Here is a 14,682-nt window from a genome sequence, read left to right on the forward strand (position 1 = left end):
TCAATATTGTCAGAGTTACTATGGTCTGTTATTTAAGAATTCTTGCTGTTTTGTAGGTTTAATTTGTAAAAAATCCCAAAAAAAAATCCAATAAAAAAATGTCCTTTTATTTTTCCCTCGTCACAAGTGGGAGAGCAGCTGGCCCTTGTTTATAATTGCTAACATGTTAAAACTGAAGACAATGATTTAAAGGAATCACAGGACAATTGCACTTGAGCCTTACTCCCGTTTCTCAGCTCTTAAATTAACTGAATTACAAATCCATAAAATGGGACTTTGAGTGAACGAGGTTGCTCTGCTATAGACGTTTCTGCACTAAGTGAAGTGGATGCTACATTAGATTCTGTTACAAGGGCCACTTGCAATATTTTTTTTTTGTACATCTGTGTGTGTGCGTGTGTGTGTATGTGTGTGTTCGCGCGCGTGTATTTGTGTGCGCGCGTGTTCGTACGACCGAGGTTCCTCTGCTGCTACACCAGTCATTGATGCTCGTTGTTTGCTGTAACATCATCCACAGTGTTTCTGTTGTCATCGTACGTGGAGGGTGTATTTGAAATTGATCTTAACACTGTAATTTGTTCTGCAGATTTCATTCTTAATTGGTTCTGGCTTTTTTTCCTGTTTATTTGTTTTGGATTCCATTTTGTTTAATATAAGCAACATGTTAGAGAGGATAAATAACAGCACTTGTGTGACAGTGGAATTTACGAGCCCTCAAGACATTGGCTTTTATTTTTTATTCTTTTTTTCTTTTTCATGAAATTCTGCTTTGTGAACGGTTGACTGTGCAGGTTTTTGCCTCTTACTCCGCGGAGTAGTTCTGTGTTTCAAACTTATACAAATCTGACTAAAGTGAGTAATAAAAAGTTAATCTGTTTTGTTATTTTTCTGTATGGGTTGTAATAAAATATTGCAGTAATTTGTATGAAAACAGACAATAGTTAATTGTAACTATTTATAAATTAAATTATTGTACTTTTTTGCAATCTGTAGATAAGTACTATGTATTCATATATACAGTAACAACTGTGGATTTAAACGTGATTCTCTGAGGTGTCTAAGTTATTGATGTATATATTGTATGTTTGTTGATACAGCTTACTTTATTTTCTATAAGACCAATAAAATGTTTTGGAAAAGGATTTGAAGTGCTACGACTCGCTCGTTTGAGGCGTTTAAACACTGTTGAAATGGGGTTTTGTCATTTTCTGTGGCGTCATTGACCCAGTTTGATACTTATAAAAATAAACTGGCGGGGAAGGCTCTTCGCCATCCAGGGTGGGTTTTAGAAGACAGCGATCATTTAGATGGCACAATTTCTTTTTCTGTGATCCAAAAAAAGCCGTTGGGCGACCCACTTTGGCTAACCTCGGCGGACATATTTTTGGCCCGACACAAGTAAAACATTAGAGTCATGAAGGATGTCTAGGTGTGCTTGTCCTAGATTAGGAGGAGTAGTGAGTTAGTCATCTCTGCTCCCAACGGAGCGACTAAACCCCCCTCTGTCTCAGCGCACCTCATCAAACATCAGCCTCCTCAGCAGCGATTCAACCCCGGCACATTCAAAACACATCTCCTGAGAGAACATGCAGAAACAAAGAGACAGATGGCTGAAGACAGGCTACATCTTACCACTCCATCCTGCAGGGCAAGTGTAAACCCCAGTGCCTACACGCACACACACACACACACACACACACACACACACACACACACACACACACACACACACACACACACACACACACACACACACACACACACACACACACACACACACACACACACACACACACACGCGCGCACGGAGCACGGTATTGTTCTCTCCTCTTCAAAAGAGGAGGCTTTTACAGGTCTGTGTGACCTGTGCCTCAAAAGCAGGCTCCTCTCCCTCCTTGGATGCCTGCCCCAGACAACCGGATGGCCTCTGAAGAGTTGATTAATTTGGAGGGATGGGTTAAGGTGAGCCGGTGGGCAATCTAGGACAGCATTCTTCATCTTCACCCACTTCTGCAGCAGGTGCCTGCCCCACTTCTCAGACTACAGGCCCGCTGCACAATTACTCCTGCCCCACCCACCTCATCATTTACCACATAATGAAAGCTTGGCACAGGGTTCCACGCTGTAAATACCACCATGGCACAGGGCATGTCTGTTTATCAGAGATACTACGCTGGGCACTCCACTCAATTTCTCCTCTTCACATCAGCAATTTTTAATTGCTTGGAGGTTTTGTGATGGTGGATGTGAGAAAAGAACACAAAGTCCTATCCTTCTAAACAATTACGGGCGAACGGGTATGAGCTTATCCAAGCAGTGAGATTTAATAGCAATAATTAAAGAAAAATAAATAAATAATTAGATGCACATCCCTCTCTGTAAAGAGACTAAAAGGACAGACCCACATATACCTGGGTGTGCAATGCAAGTGCCTGTTGTGGAGAGTGCACCTGCTCAGTGAGACGTGGGTTTGGGTTCCCTCTGCTGGCTCTTTGTTGTATGGATGCTGATTTACCAGGGTTTTTCCACAAGATGACACCGTGTGTTCTTCGACGGATTTCCTGCGCATTGCTTTTCTTTCAACAGCTAAAACAGGTAAGAAATCGGGGGATTAAACTAAATGATTTAATTAGAAAAAAAACTAAGTTCTGAAGATGGATAGTTGTGGGGGTTTTTAGGGTTCCGCTTAAATTCACACATCATTTTCTTATTCTACAGTGCAAAATCAAGCTTTCCAATGAGATTGTCCATCGCAGTAATCTTTGAGAGGTTTAAAAAAACACTTTGCTGTGTTTGACCCCCGACCCACGGTGTGAGATTGTGTACAGTCGAAGCCATACTTTGTATGACATAGATATTAATTCTGTGTTTTAGAGCATCGTTGTGTTACATTTTCACTGTATTAGGAGGCATCTAGTAAGTTGAGATGCATCACGGGACAGTTCAGTTGATCAGTAAATGAGCTTTAGAAGATATAAAGTGATGACTCAAGCACCTTACCTGTGATATTTATTGCCAAATAATTCAAATGTTACAAATATTTATGGTTAATTACTTATCAGTCAAATGACATGCACTATTAAAAGTATAAATATCTTTAAATGTGTGTTGATTCATCTTTATCAGAAAATCTAATTGTAAAAAAAATGATGTGAATGTTTGATTTACCTCCAGAATAGCACAGTTGATGACTGCGGGTCTCCCCCCCCCCCTTCTACATCTAAGCTGAATTACTATAATGAGACAGAGGTTTGTTTTCTCTCCGGGATAACCTGCAGGGAAACTAACCCAAGGTATCGACCAGAGTGGATCACATGTTGTCTTGTCATCAGAAAGTTATCTGGCAATTTGTGTGGGATTCCAGATATTGTCACATGACGGTAGAAAACGCTGTTATTATGTAACATGTCCACTGCGTAAACCGGCACTTGGACGTACGAGGAGACCTCCATCAAGCTGCCTCTGACGATAAAACACATCCCGGGCTGGATCCTTCAGAATAAACCCAACACTCATCCGTGAGACAGAGGGAGTTTTATGACTCGTGCGCTTTTCCTTCAGCGTGCGTCTACTGTCCTTGCGCGACTTGACGCACCGCGCGTCGTGCGTCGCTGCGTCGCCGGTAGAGGAGGCGTTGGCGCATCGCACCACCACTGCTGCTGCTGCTGCTTTTGCTGCTGCTGCCGACTCACAAACCCGCTGCCCTGCGCCGGGACGGCACGCAACACTGATCTGGGGCCGGTGAGCAGCTCATGTGTAGGCATTAGATCCGTGTCTGGAGGTTTGCACCCACAATCGAGAATTCCAAATAGAAAAAGAAAATGATCAAGAACGGGCATCACCACCACCACCAAGTGAGCACAGCAGCCGGGAAAGACGCAGGGACGACCCCGGGCGCTGCAGCGTGCAGCCCCGAAAAGAGGAGACGGAGAATCCGGGTGTGGTGCGATGGCTGGTGAGTTATTTTGTGATCGAGACGTTTTCCTCAATGTTCGCGCTGAGCACGTTTGAATGAGCGGATCAGCCTCCCAACCTGGCACCGAGACAGGCCTGCTGCAGGTTACTGTGCGCTCACAGGGCTGCTGCTTCATCCTCCAGGGGCGTCAGTACATGGAAAACTTTTAATTGAATATTCTGTTTCATGTGTCCCACCGTGAGGGAGGATTTAATTCCATGATTCATAACCAGCCGCCAGGTAAGACTTGAGCCATTTACAGGAAAGCATCATATGGACATCCTTTCAGTTTCAGTTACTTCTTCAAATACACAAGACATTACATAGTAACAGACCAGGGCCGAGGTAGATACAACTCAGGGCTTCTGTCTAGTTGAAAAATGGCAACATTAGGAGAGATTTGGACTCAAAATGCATGTGTTTGCTTCACTTGCTGCAGGATGTAAAGTTACCATTGTGTGTATAAAACCACTAGTTCTTAGTATTCCACGCTGCTATGTTGGAGTGGGAGCTATTACTGTTGCCTTTGTGTGGCTTCACTGTAAAACAATTCATCCAATGTGCAAAACTGAAAACGGCACAGCTTGTTTTAAACCTTTATTTAAAGCCAGACATTCTCATAACCAAACCAGTATTACTAAGACGCTCCACGATTGTGCACCAGTGACCCACTCTGACCTCACAATCCCAACAAAGCAAACTTTACAGAGGAAGGCTTCTGACATGTCACAGAGCAACCGTGGATGTAAATAACACAACAAATATGGGCTACATTCTGCGTAGGACCTTAGTTTTACTGAGCTGCAAAGCCTCCGTTAGTCTTTCCTAAACAAGATAGTAGATGAAGATTATTTCAGCCGTACTTATAATATTGTCCTGGACTTAATGATCTGATAACGATACCTTGACAGAAGCTCCTCTTTCAGCGTCTGGTAATGAAACAAAATAACAATCATAGTACTCATATCATCATATTACCAGTCCTCGTGTTGCACTTTGCACTGTCTTTAATGTAGTACAGGTCTGAACCCTTAGGTTTACTATGAAAAATTAACACTTGTATGTTCATCAACTGGCAATACGGCAGACACATGAGACAACGGATCAAATAGATTAAGTAAGACGTAGAAGTACATCAGTAAAATGCTCAGGTAAGAGTCCACGGCTCTACAACAGTTAACATAAGTTGTTATCGGAGTTTGTAGGATGAACATGTGTTCTGGCACGTTGAAACATGTGTTTCAAATCTTTGAAAGCAGCGTTATGGATGTAGAAGTTTGGGGGGTTTTCTGAGAGGTTTTGACAAGTTATGCACTGATACTTTCAGCGGTCAAGATATTAATTAAACCTGAAGAAAAGTCCTACTTTTCACTTTTTATGTTTTCAAGTGACAAAAAAAAAAAAGATCTTGTGCTTTTGGAAGTCATGTGCTGCTTTGATTAAACTACACCAAATAAATGTGCCAGCCTGACATGATTGCAAATAATGCAATTATCCATCATTCTTGTGGATACATTATCCAGGTATTTGGGAGGATAATGAACATATTGGTCAGTAATATATCCTACCAGCCTTGGTGCTTCCATGCTGCATTGGCAAAACAGATGTTTTGACTTTCTGTGTATGAAGGCCGGGATTACAGAGCCTTTCTCTGGTAGAATTCCTGCCATTTATGTGTGGCTGCGTATCTGTGGTTTGATGGCAAGTTGCAGAATATTTGGGATGCCAGAATATTAACCGGTGGGGTGAGCATGCAAAGAGAACCAATGTCAACAGAGCTCATGCCATTAACCCGTCTAACCCCCTCCAGCCCACACCTGCTCAGGCCACCGTAGCTCCCTGCGGCTCGTCACTGAGCACATTGTTCCCTGGACTTCGCCACGCTCTTGCTGGCATCCTGCTTTGTCAGCAGTATGAGAGGAAAATTCCAAGGAGTGAGTGTGGTCACTTCGGCCGGTGGGACGTTTGTGACTCTGCCCCGTCTTCTATTTTCTCCTCGTCCTATTCGTTGCAGTGAGAAGAGGTGATGGGGGGGTAAAGATCACCTGCCTGAGGAGCATCATCACGGAGGAGTGTAAAGTCCACTTCCTTTATCAGCTGAGGCAGTGTGTACAGATTTTCCGGCCTGTAAACACGTCATTTAAAAAGCTTAGTGAAGTAATGGTGCATCCATTCAGTCCTTGGGGACTTGATTTGAAAGAAAACAGCCGTCAGCTGACAAATTTTTTTTTTTCTGTTGATACAGGGGTCTGTTGCACTGTTAACCATTCTGACACATTCATGACAATGTTGTCATTGCGCTTCTTTGTAGATATTTTTAGAAAGGATTTCATTTCAAAGCAAAGGTTAAATCTGTTATGTATGCTAAAACAAAACTGATATGTTCAACAAGGCATTGATTTGAAAGGGATGTTATATATTACTTGCCGATTTTCACTTTTTGTTTGCCTGAGTCCAAACTATTTACATTTGTTCTTACATATATTTATAATGAACATACCACACTTATCCCAATTTTTGCAACTCAAAATTTATAATCGTATTACATTCCTAAATTATTTACAGATTGAACATTCCACAGTAGCGACCTGTCCAGGGTTTAGTGAGCTGTGATTGGCTCCAGAGGCCCCACGACCCCGCACAGGACCAAGTGGTACAGATGGATATTCACCTGATGAGGTTAAATACATTTAAATTTCCTCTCCCCAGTATCTGTCAAGGATTTTTTTTAACACAGGGGTGTCAACCATAAGGGTCATTGGCCAAAACAGGCCTACAACAGGCTCCAATCTGGCCCTCCAAAAACCACCAAGCAAATTGTCAAGAATTTCAAAGAAAACATCAGTTTCTTAAGAGTAGCAGACAAAACACAGCGCAGCCTCCTCAGGTCATTGCAAGTAAACTAGTATTAGTCTCAAAAACCCATGCTGTCAGGGTGAGTTTATAAAATAAATCCATAATGCCACAGTGTTTGTTTTTGACATTTTACTGTTTTATAAACCAGAGGATAGCTCTATCATTGGCTTCATATTGAGATTGTAGTAATTTGGGGGTTTTAATACAAGTAAAGATGTTTTCATCACAGATACTCTGTCGCAACAAAGAAAAACTTCAAACTTTACATTTAAGGGTTAGTGTGGAACTGTTTTACTGGTTGGGGGTTTGAGGTGAAACCAGGCTGGATCTGGTCCCTGACAGCCCTGGATTAACATATTTCTAAGATTTGAACTTTTAAACTGAAACCCCCCCCCAGTTTTTTGAAGATATTTCACTCACACATCTACTCTGGTCTCAAACAGACGTCTGCCTCTCGAGAAGGTTTGGTGTTGTTTGGGTGTCTACTAACAGGCCACTCCAATTAATATTTGATCACCTTTGCAGGGATCCGGTCATGAGCCATCCCCCTGCTAAAAAATACAACAGGAATGCGGTCCCAGGTTGGTCTTCCTGCAAGTATATAGCACTGAAGAAAAAAAAAAAGAAGAAGCAGCCTCCCGGTCTTATGTAACTCTGTCTGGGTCTCTGAGTTTTCATTTCTTTTCATTCACTTCCAAATGCTCCTCCTCAGCACATTTCTCCTGGCCTGTGCAACATCCCGGGAGCTGGCACACGTGGATCCCATTACAACTGACTGACACGCACCGACCCCCCCCCCCCCCCCCCCCCCCCCTCCAAAACGTCCTGGTGACGGGCTCCGTGATAACAACCCTCTGCTCACTGGGGGTCGGGTGCAGCGTGAGCGCTGATCTGAATATGAATTCCAGTCGCACTTTGTGTGTAGAGTTATATTTCGGTGCTGAAGCCTTTTTTTTGTAGCTGAGATGTGTGTAGTGACACCCCAGCTCAGGTGCAGGCTCTTCTCTTTCATTAGCATAGCCCGAGGCGGAAAACAACGTGGGATCCAGGCTGTGTTGTTGCCCTGAGCACGGTTCACTTGTGCGGGTGCTTGTTTCTTTATTGATTTTTCCTTCTTTTTCTTTTTCTATTTTTTTTTTTTTTTTTTTTTGTAGGATGCTAAACATAGTGCCGCTCCACACTCCACGTTACTCCTCAGAGTGCTAACGTGTAAATCTAAAATGTATCAGAAACAACACGAGTGGCAATTTATTCTCGGGTTTTCTCACTCTGAGCGGGCTGTGTCTGGTCTGGATGGATGACGGCTTTAGTGGCAACTTTCACTTGAGGAATGAAGGCATTCACTCTGATCCGCTTGTTAAAAACACTCGTACCTGCAGACACGTACCATCAGTCAGAGCGCGCGTTCTTTTTCTGTTTATTGTGTTCAAAGGGAGAGGAGAAAGGAAGAAGAAGAAAAAAATAAAAAATCCAACTGATGTCAGCTGTTGGCAGTAGTAATAGTGATGGAAGGCTAATGCCCATCTGTTCTCTATTACTATGCGAGATTACTGTGTTACAATCTCGGTCTGCAATCTGTGCTAATCTAATTATCTACAGATGGTACCATTACCCCGGAGGAGCGAGGAGGGAGGGAAAAACACAAGTTATCCTTGATTTCTTTCTTTTTTTTTTTCTTTTTTTTTCTTTTTTAAATGTTGATACTTTAATCAACTGTCAAGGTATTCACCTGAATGGGGTTGAAGTACTAAAATTACTAATGCTATTTGAGTATTTCAGTTTGTAAATAGATACTTTGACCTATACTTAAGTTCAACTTGCATACTTTTAGCTGCTACTGAGTACGCCCACACTCTGAGTTGATTGTCAAACCTTTCAACCTGCATTTATGTAGCCAAGAATTCTTTTATTCTTTTAGCAAAATTCCTGCTTTATATTTACATATGTTGACAAAACAAATGACGAGAGTATAATTCTTGTGTAGTTTATAGTTTGTTTGAATGGTTTGAGCTTAGAGACCTAATCTAATCAGGTACTTAAATCCATGCCCCAGAGAAAAGCGCCTTGCTTTAATAATCTATAACAACAGTGTTTTTATTGATTTTTTATTAGTAATTGATTACGACCTAAGTAATGTAAAAGCTGAGTACAAATTGTCTGAGGATCTGCTGATGCTCACCTGAACTGGATGAAGTGGTAGAGAGGATGGATAGATGTGGATAAATGCACACTGTGATTGTTTGTCATACCATAATCCTGGATTTTCTTTTAAATCTCCTAACCAGGTGGTTCTGGTTCCTTTCTCTGTATATTAAAGTAATAAAGAGTCACGTTTTCCCTTTTGTGAAAGTTACAAATATATTCTTACTTGAAACTTTTTTTTTTTTCCACAGCTATGACATGGTCCATTACGGCCACTCCAACCAGCTGCGACAGGCCAAGGCCATGGGAGATTACCTCATTGTCGGCGTACACACAGACAGTAAGGCTTAACCATGACCCTAATGACTCCAGCACTGCCCCGCACACGCTTACATTTTCAATAAAAAATTTCTGTTTGACTAATCTGATGTTTAGGTCATCCGTTGCTGACATTTTGTTCCCTGATTTTACTTCTCATCATGCAAGACCTGTCATTTATGTGCTGATCCAGCATGGCTCATGCACTTGATAAGGTTAAATAGTAACTACCTGAGCGCAGCACTCACATCGTAAGGAATGCTGCGATGTGGCGGTGGTTTGGTGACTCAACTGGGCGTCCCCCTCTTGTGCAACATCAGGGCCTTCTGATAGTATGATAATAAGTCCTGACTGCTTTAACCCATATCAGCTTTATTTTGATTTCACACAAAATGAGCCTTGCAGCTCAGTGTTCTCGACATCTCTGTCCATGTTTTCTCTGTTCTGAAGGTGAGATAGCGAAGCACAAGGGTCCGCCAGTCTTCACTCAGGAAGAAAGATACAAGATGGTGCGGGCCATCAAATGGGTGGACGAGGTGGTCGAGGGGGCTCCTTACGTCACCACCCTCCAGACCCTCGACAAGTACAACTGTGACTTCTGCGTGCATGGAGGTAACCGTATATCATGAACACGTTATTCAGACCCACAAATGGACTCACAGTCATAACGCATTGATTCTGGTGGAGATATATGATCTGCTCGCTGTTGTTTCAGATGATATAACGCTGACTGTGGATGGCAAAGACACATACGAAGAGGTGAAGAAGTCGGGACGCTACAGGTTCGCTGTTCTTCTGAAATGGTCACAGGGTGGCACTATGACGCTCACACTCTGGGCGGATGGCCATAAAGTTATGCACTTTATTGTGTTTTGACAGGGAGTGTAAGAGGACCCAGGGAGTTTCAACCACAGACCTTGTTGGCAGGATGCTGCTGATGACCAAAGCACATCACAGTAACATTGTGTGTACACCACAAATAACTCTATAAACCCTGCTCACACTGTCACGACCTAATGGTTCCCCTCTTTTTCTTTTTAGGACAGTTCAGACTATCAGCAGCACACAGATAACTTTGGGAAGGTAAATTCCTAATCTGCTTGAATCTATATTCTCTACTTGTGTTTATAACCTAGTGAGTATATAATTATCATGTTACAGCTACATTTTGGAGTAAAGTCAGTTTTTTTGTTTTTGTTTAAATTTATCAAACTTGTTGGCTCTCTGCGTTGACACTTTTGTTCTTCAAGCAGCTAAAGTAGTTTTTTAGTGCAGATGTCAACCGTCATTAAATCTACTGTGGTGCCACTTTGTAATCAAGTCGTATCGTTTGCCAGTAAACACTGAACGCCACTTCTCTTCCTGGATGGGGAAAGTAAATGAGAGCCAGCATGCTGGGTTTCTAAAGGGGTCTCTTCTCTTTTCAACATTTCAAGCTTGAAGAGTGATGCTGTGAATTTGGCAAGAGATGAATAAATTCTCTCAGGAGTGTGGTGGAGTGCAGCTACTGACCAGAGCTGACTTCACCGCTCACACCACTGGGTGGCAATGATGCAGCTCTGCAGCCTCGTGTATGATTGTCTCGTGCAGAAGTACATGTCTCTGTTTAGCTGCGCCACCACTTTGTACTCATTTGGCCTGTTTTGTGATTGTGGGGCTCACATGGTCAGAAGGGCCACAGTCCCTGGACAGGAGTGTCACAGTTCCTGCAGACTTCTCAGAAGATCATCCAGTTCGCTTCAGGCCAAGAGCCTCAACCCGGAGACACCATCATTTATGTGGCAGGAGCCTTCGACCTCTTCCGTATCCTTTTGCTATGTGACAGTAATAGGATGGAAATCAGTTTGCAAGTCCTCCTTGTGCATGTGGGCACTTTGCTTTCCTCCCACAGTCCAAAAACATGCATTGCGAACATGCAAACACACAGAAAGGCATTGTTTTAGTATGATGCAAGACAATGGGCCACTACACCACTGTGCTGACGTACTAAGTTACAGAAATGACACGAGGTGTTGTATAAGCAGTCGAATTATAAACCTCATTCTATTTCTCATCACTTGACCAAGGCGTTACAACATTTTGTTCCAAAAAATGTATTTAAAATGATAAGTCTTCATAAATCAAGCGTAAAGAGGGCAATTTCTTCTCTCTGTGATGTGTCACCAGCCTGCTTCTAACAACCTCACTATTTATATAATGCATTGTTCAAGTAATCTAACCCTCCCACCTCCTCTTGTCTCCATTTTCAATGGATGCATTTTTAAATATTGCCAAAATGATTTAAGATAACATCTTAATAACCATATACTGTATTTTAACTTGTTTGCATTTATGTAATTAGAGAAAACCATCCAACCAGAACACTATTTGGTTTGCTAATGACATTTGAAATGTCTGAAAAGTTTAACATGTATCTCACAGCGATGTGTAATGTTTGTATCTTAAAGTTCTGGGAACTGATATTCCAAAAAGTTTGGCTGTTATTCCTGATTAGTTCCCCTTGTCAGATATTGGTCATGTGGACTTCCTGGAAGCAGTGCATAAGCTTGCAGAAAAGCCATATATTATAGTGGGGCTGCATTTTGACCAGGTGAGTCTTTTGTTTTGCTCCTTTTACCACAAAAAATAAATAAATATAAAAAAATGCAACATTACTTTTGCTTGTTCTCTAAGTTAAGTGTTGACCTGTGATGTTTATGTTTTCCAGGAGGTGAATCGCTATAAAGGGAAAAACTACCCAATCATGAACGTCCACGAGAGGACGCTCAGCGTCCTGGCTTGTCGAGTGCGTTCTGCTTCTTATGATTTGATTGTTTATTTGTGTGTGTGTGTGTGTGTGTGTGTGTGTGTGTATACATCAAAATTCTATAAAATAATTGTGCATTTTTACAGTATGTGTCAGAGGTGGTGATTGGCGCTCCCTTTGCGGTCACAAAAGATTTGCTGGATCATTTTAAAGTAAGTACAGCAAGTCAAATCACTTCTCGGGACACAGTGAGCGACATTGAATCATTATTAATGCGGCGTATTGTGTCGTGTCCACAGGTGGACCTTGTTTGCCATGGAAAGACAGAAATATATCCTGACAAAGATGGATCTGACCCCTATGCAGTAAGCCATCTCCAGGAAACTCATTATTGAGTCTGCAGTGATTATTTCATTGACATTGTTTTCCTCGAACTCAGGAGCCAAGGAGGAAAGGAATCCTGCGCACTGTGGACAGTGGGAACAGCCTCACAACTGATGCAATTGTGCAAAGGATAATCAAAAACAGGTTACAAATATACCTAATCTGCTTTAAGACAACAATTTCGTTGAGCTTAACTGTTGTAATGCGTAATATCTGCAGCTAATCCCCGGGCCGGTCTCTAATTGAATGCGCTTTTATTAATTTAGGCTGCTATTTGAAGCGCGGAACCAGAAGAAAGAGGCCAAAGAGATTGCGGTGATCCAGGCAATGAAGCGACAAGAGGAGGAGAAGACTAAAGAAAGAGCCCAAGCTGTGCTGTAGGCACCATAAATGATCAAAACAGACAAGCTCAATTAGTATAAACATACTAAATTATCCCTTTTGTAAGAGTTAGCACACCCTCTAAACATGGTCCTGGCTAATACCGGTAGTCTTAACCGCAGCCTGTTGCAGAACCAGGCAGTGTGCTGTGGGATCATCAGGTATACTATTTATGTGTGTGTGTGCGTGCGTGCATGCGTGCGTGCGTGCGTGCGTGCGTGGAGGGTGGGAGGTGATGTATTAATATATTCCACATATGCAACTAAATGCTCAGATGTATAAAAAAATATATTTAACAGGTTGGAATGAAGAAGATATCACTGAATCTTCAAATGTCTATTTTATGTCTTCGGATATTTTTAATTACTCAAGTATGTTTATTTTTTCTGCCTTGAATTTTATCACAGGCCTTGGGGATATGAAATTTGGGGCACGGGATGTTTATCAGGCCTTTAATGATCTAACAAGGAAGTGATTTGTTTTCATTTCTATGGGGTTGTTGCTGCTTTTCGCCCAGCAATGGGCTTCGCCCCAAAACTAATCTTTGTACATACCACCTGTAAGTATGTATTATAACGTGATCGGATGCTATTGGAGGATTGTGAAACCACTAAAGAATCAGTGGAGACTTTTCCCCACTTCTCTGCTCGGACTTGGTTTTGAAGTGAGAAGTTTCTTTCAGGACCTCATGTACATACCAGATCCTGCTCCGGACTGCACTGACCGCTCACAGGGGGTCGGAACTGTTCTGTTTAAATGATAGTGTTGTTTTTTTAACTGAAAAACGCACACGGTCGAGACCTGAAGGTCTGGCCTTTTGAGTGCAATAGTTTGTTTGATTTCTTTTTTTAAAGCAACGCTCCTTCGATTTATGCTAATGTAGGGAGAACCACAGTTTTAACCCCTCGCTTTCAGAGAACTGTGACCGGTGCTCAGTGTTGTTGTTCTGATCATAAACCAGACTTCCAGTCATTCAAGTCCTGACTAATTTAACCTCTGTCTCTTTATCAAATGAATTAAATAATATATTTTTTGTAGATGTATATTTTACTCACTTCCTCTTCATTAACTAATGTATAGAGTGTTTCATATTGTTTGGAAATCATAATAATATGTTTGTATGTCAGGTTTAGAATGTACCCAGTGTAGGTTATAATCTATATGTCATTGACAGCTCCCAGTCAACATGTACTGTAAAAACTGATGGGACTACAGTGTATTATTGCTGATAATAATAATAACAAGACGTTTATTCTCAAAAGCTGTGTGTCATTCTTCTGTTTATTTAAGAAACCCGGGCCTGTGCTACATGTGATTTATAAAAGATAGAAACTGAACAATTCATTCATTCTATTTTTGCATATGATTTTTTCATTTTCCTGTGTCACCATCACAATAAGGTTGGACATGTCTTTGTCTCTCTCCAACAACAGCAGATTCAGTACAGTTAGCAAACTACTCAGCAGAATCCTAAGAAGCGACTCTATTGCAAAACAACAACACTAAGTTATCCCAGTTGGCAGTGTAACATTAATTTTCAGTTTATTTACAGCAATGTGCCACCATGGAAGCTGCATCCATATAGCGACCTGAAATGGCAAGACGTTTATAGAAAATATATTTAAATGCATCAGTTATGATGTTATGAAGTCCTATGGTATTATCAGAAGGGAATCTAAACGATCAAGATTTCATGACTCAGGAGTCAACTGCGCCTCTATTTTGAAAGTTTAAACTTTTGGCAATTTAACCTATTAATACTCTACATAATATTTTAAGTAATTTATCGATAATCATCGATATTCATGTTAAATCTACATTTTGTGTGTTTTGTATTTACTTATGCGGGATAATTAATGAGCGCGTGTCCTTTTCTATCACGTTCACGTCAACGTTCCAT

General features: G+C 41.6%; 1 protein-coding gene across 2 annotated transcripts; it reads left to right on the forward strand.

Annotated features, from left to right (window-relative positions):
• Nucleotides 1–2,510: 2,510 nt before the first annotated feature.
• On the forward strand, nucleotides 2,511–14,039 carry LOC308124851 (ethanolamine-phosphate cytidylyltransferase-like). 2 transcript variants are annotated; one of them, XM_080488204.1, is made up of 13 exons: nucleotides 2,511–2,595; nucleotides 9,205–9,293; nucleotides 9,722–9,883; nucleotides 9,987–10,053; nucleotides 10,151–10,235; nucleotides 10,313–10,354; nucleotides 10,942–11,074; nucleotides 11,779–11,861; nucleotides 11,979–12,056; nucleotides 12,164–12,229; nucleotides 12,317–12,382; nucleotides 12,457–12,545; nucleotides 12,668–14,039. In XM_080488204.1, the coding sequence occupies exons 2-13, from the start codon at nucleotides 9,212–9,214 to the stop codon at nucleotides 12,780–12,782; spliced, it is 1,068 nt and encodes a 355-aa protein (XP_080344330.1). In that variant the 5' UTR covers nucleotides 2,511–2,595; nucleotides 9,205–9,211; the 3' UTR covers nucleotides 12,783–14,039. The 2 variants fall into 2 exon arrangements, with proteins under 2 accessions (XP_080344330.1, XP_080344329.1); XM_080488203.1 differs by lacking the exon at nucleotides 2,511–2,595 and adding an exon at nucleotides 3,631–3,955.
• Nucleotides 14,040–14,682: the final 643 nt, after the last annotated feature.

The sequence above is a fragment of the Lipophrys pholis genome, assembly GCF_963383615.2.
Source record: "Lipophrys pholis genome assembly, chromosome: 19".
NCBI classification, from domain to species: Eukaryota; Metazoa; Chordata; class Actinopteri; order Blenniiformes; family Blenniidae; genus Lipophrys; species Lipophrys pholis.

Bases quoted from the DNA above. Each gene is read 5' to 3' on its own strand.
- LOC308124851 (XM_080488203.1), top strand. From the start codon at position 3,822: ATGATCAAGAACGGGCATCACCACCACCACCAAGTGAGCACAGCAGCC. The intron at 3,956-9,204 runs GTGAGTTATTTT...TTTTTTCCACAG, and splicing joins CGGGTGTGGTGCGATGGCTG to CTATGACATGGTCCATTACG. The intron at 11,075-11,778 runs GTATCCTTTTGC...TCCCCTTGTCAG, and splicing joins AGGAGCCTTCGACCTCTTCC to ATATTGGTCATGTGGACTTC.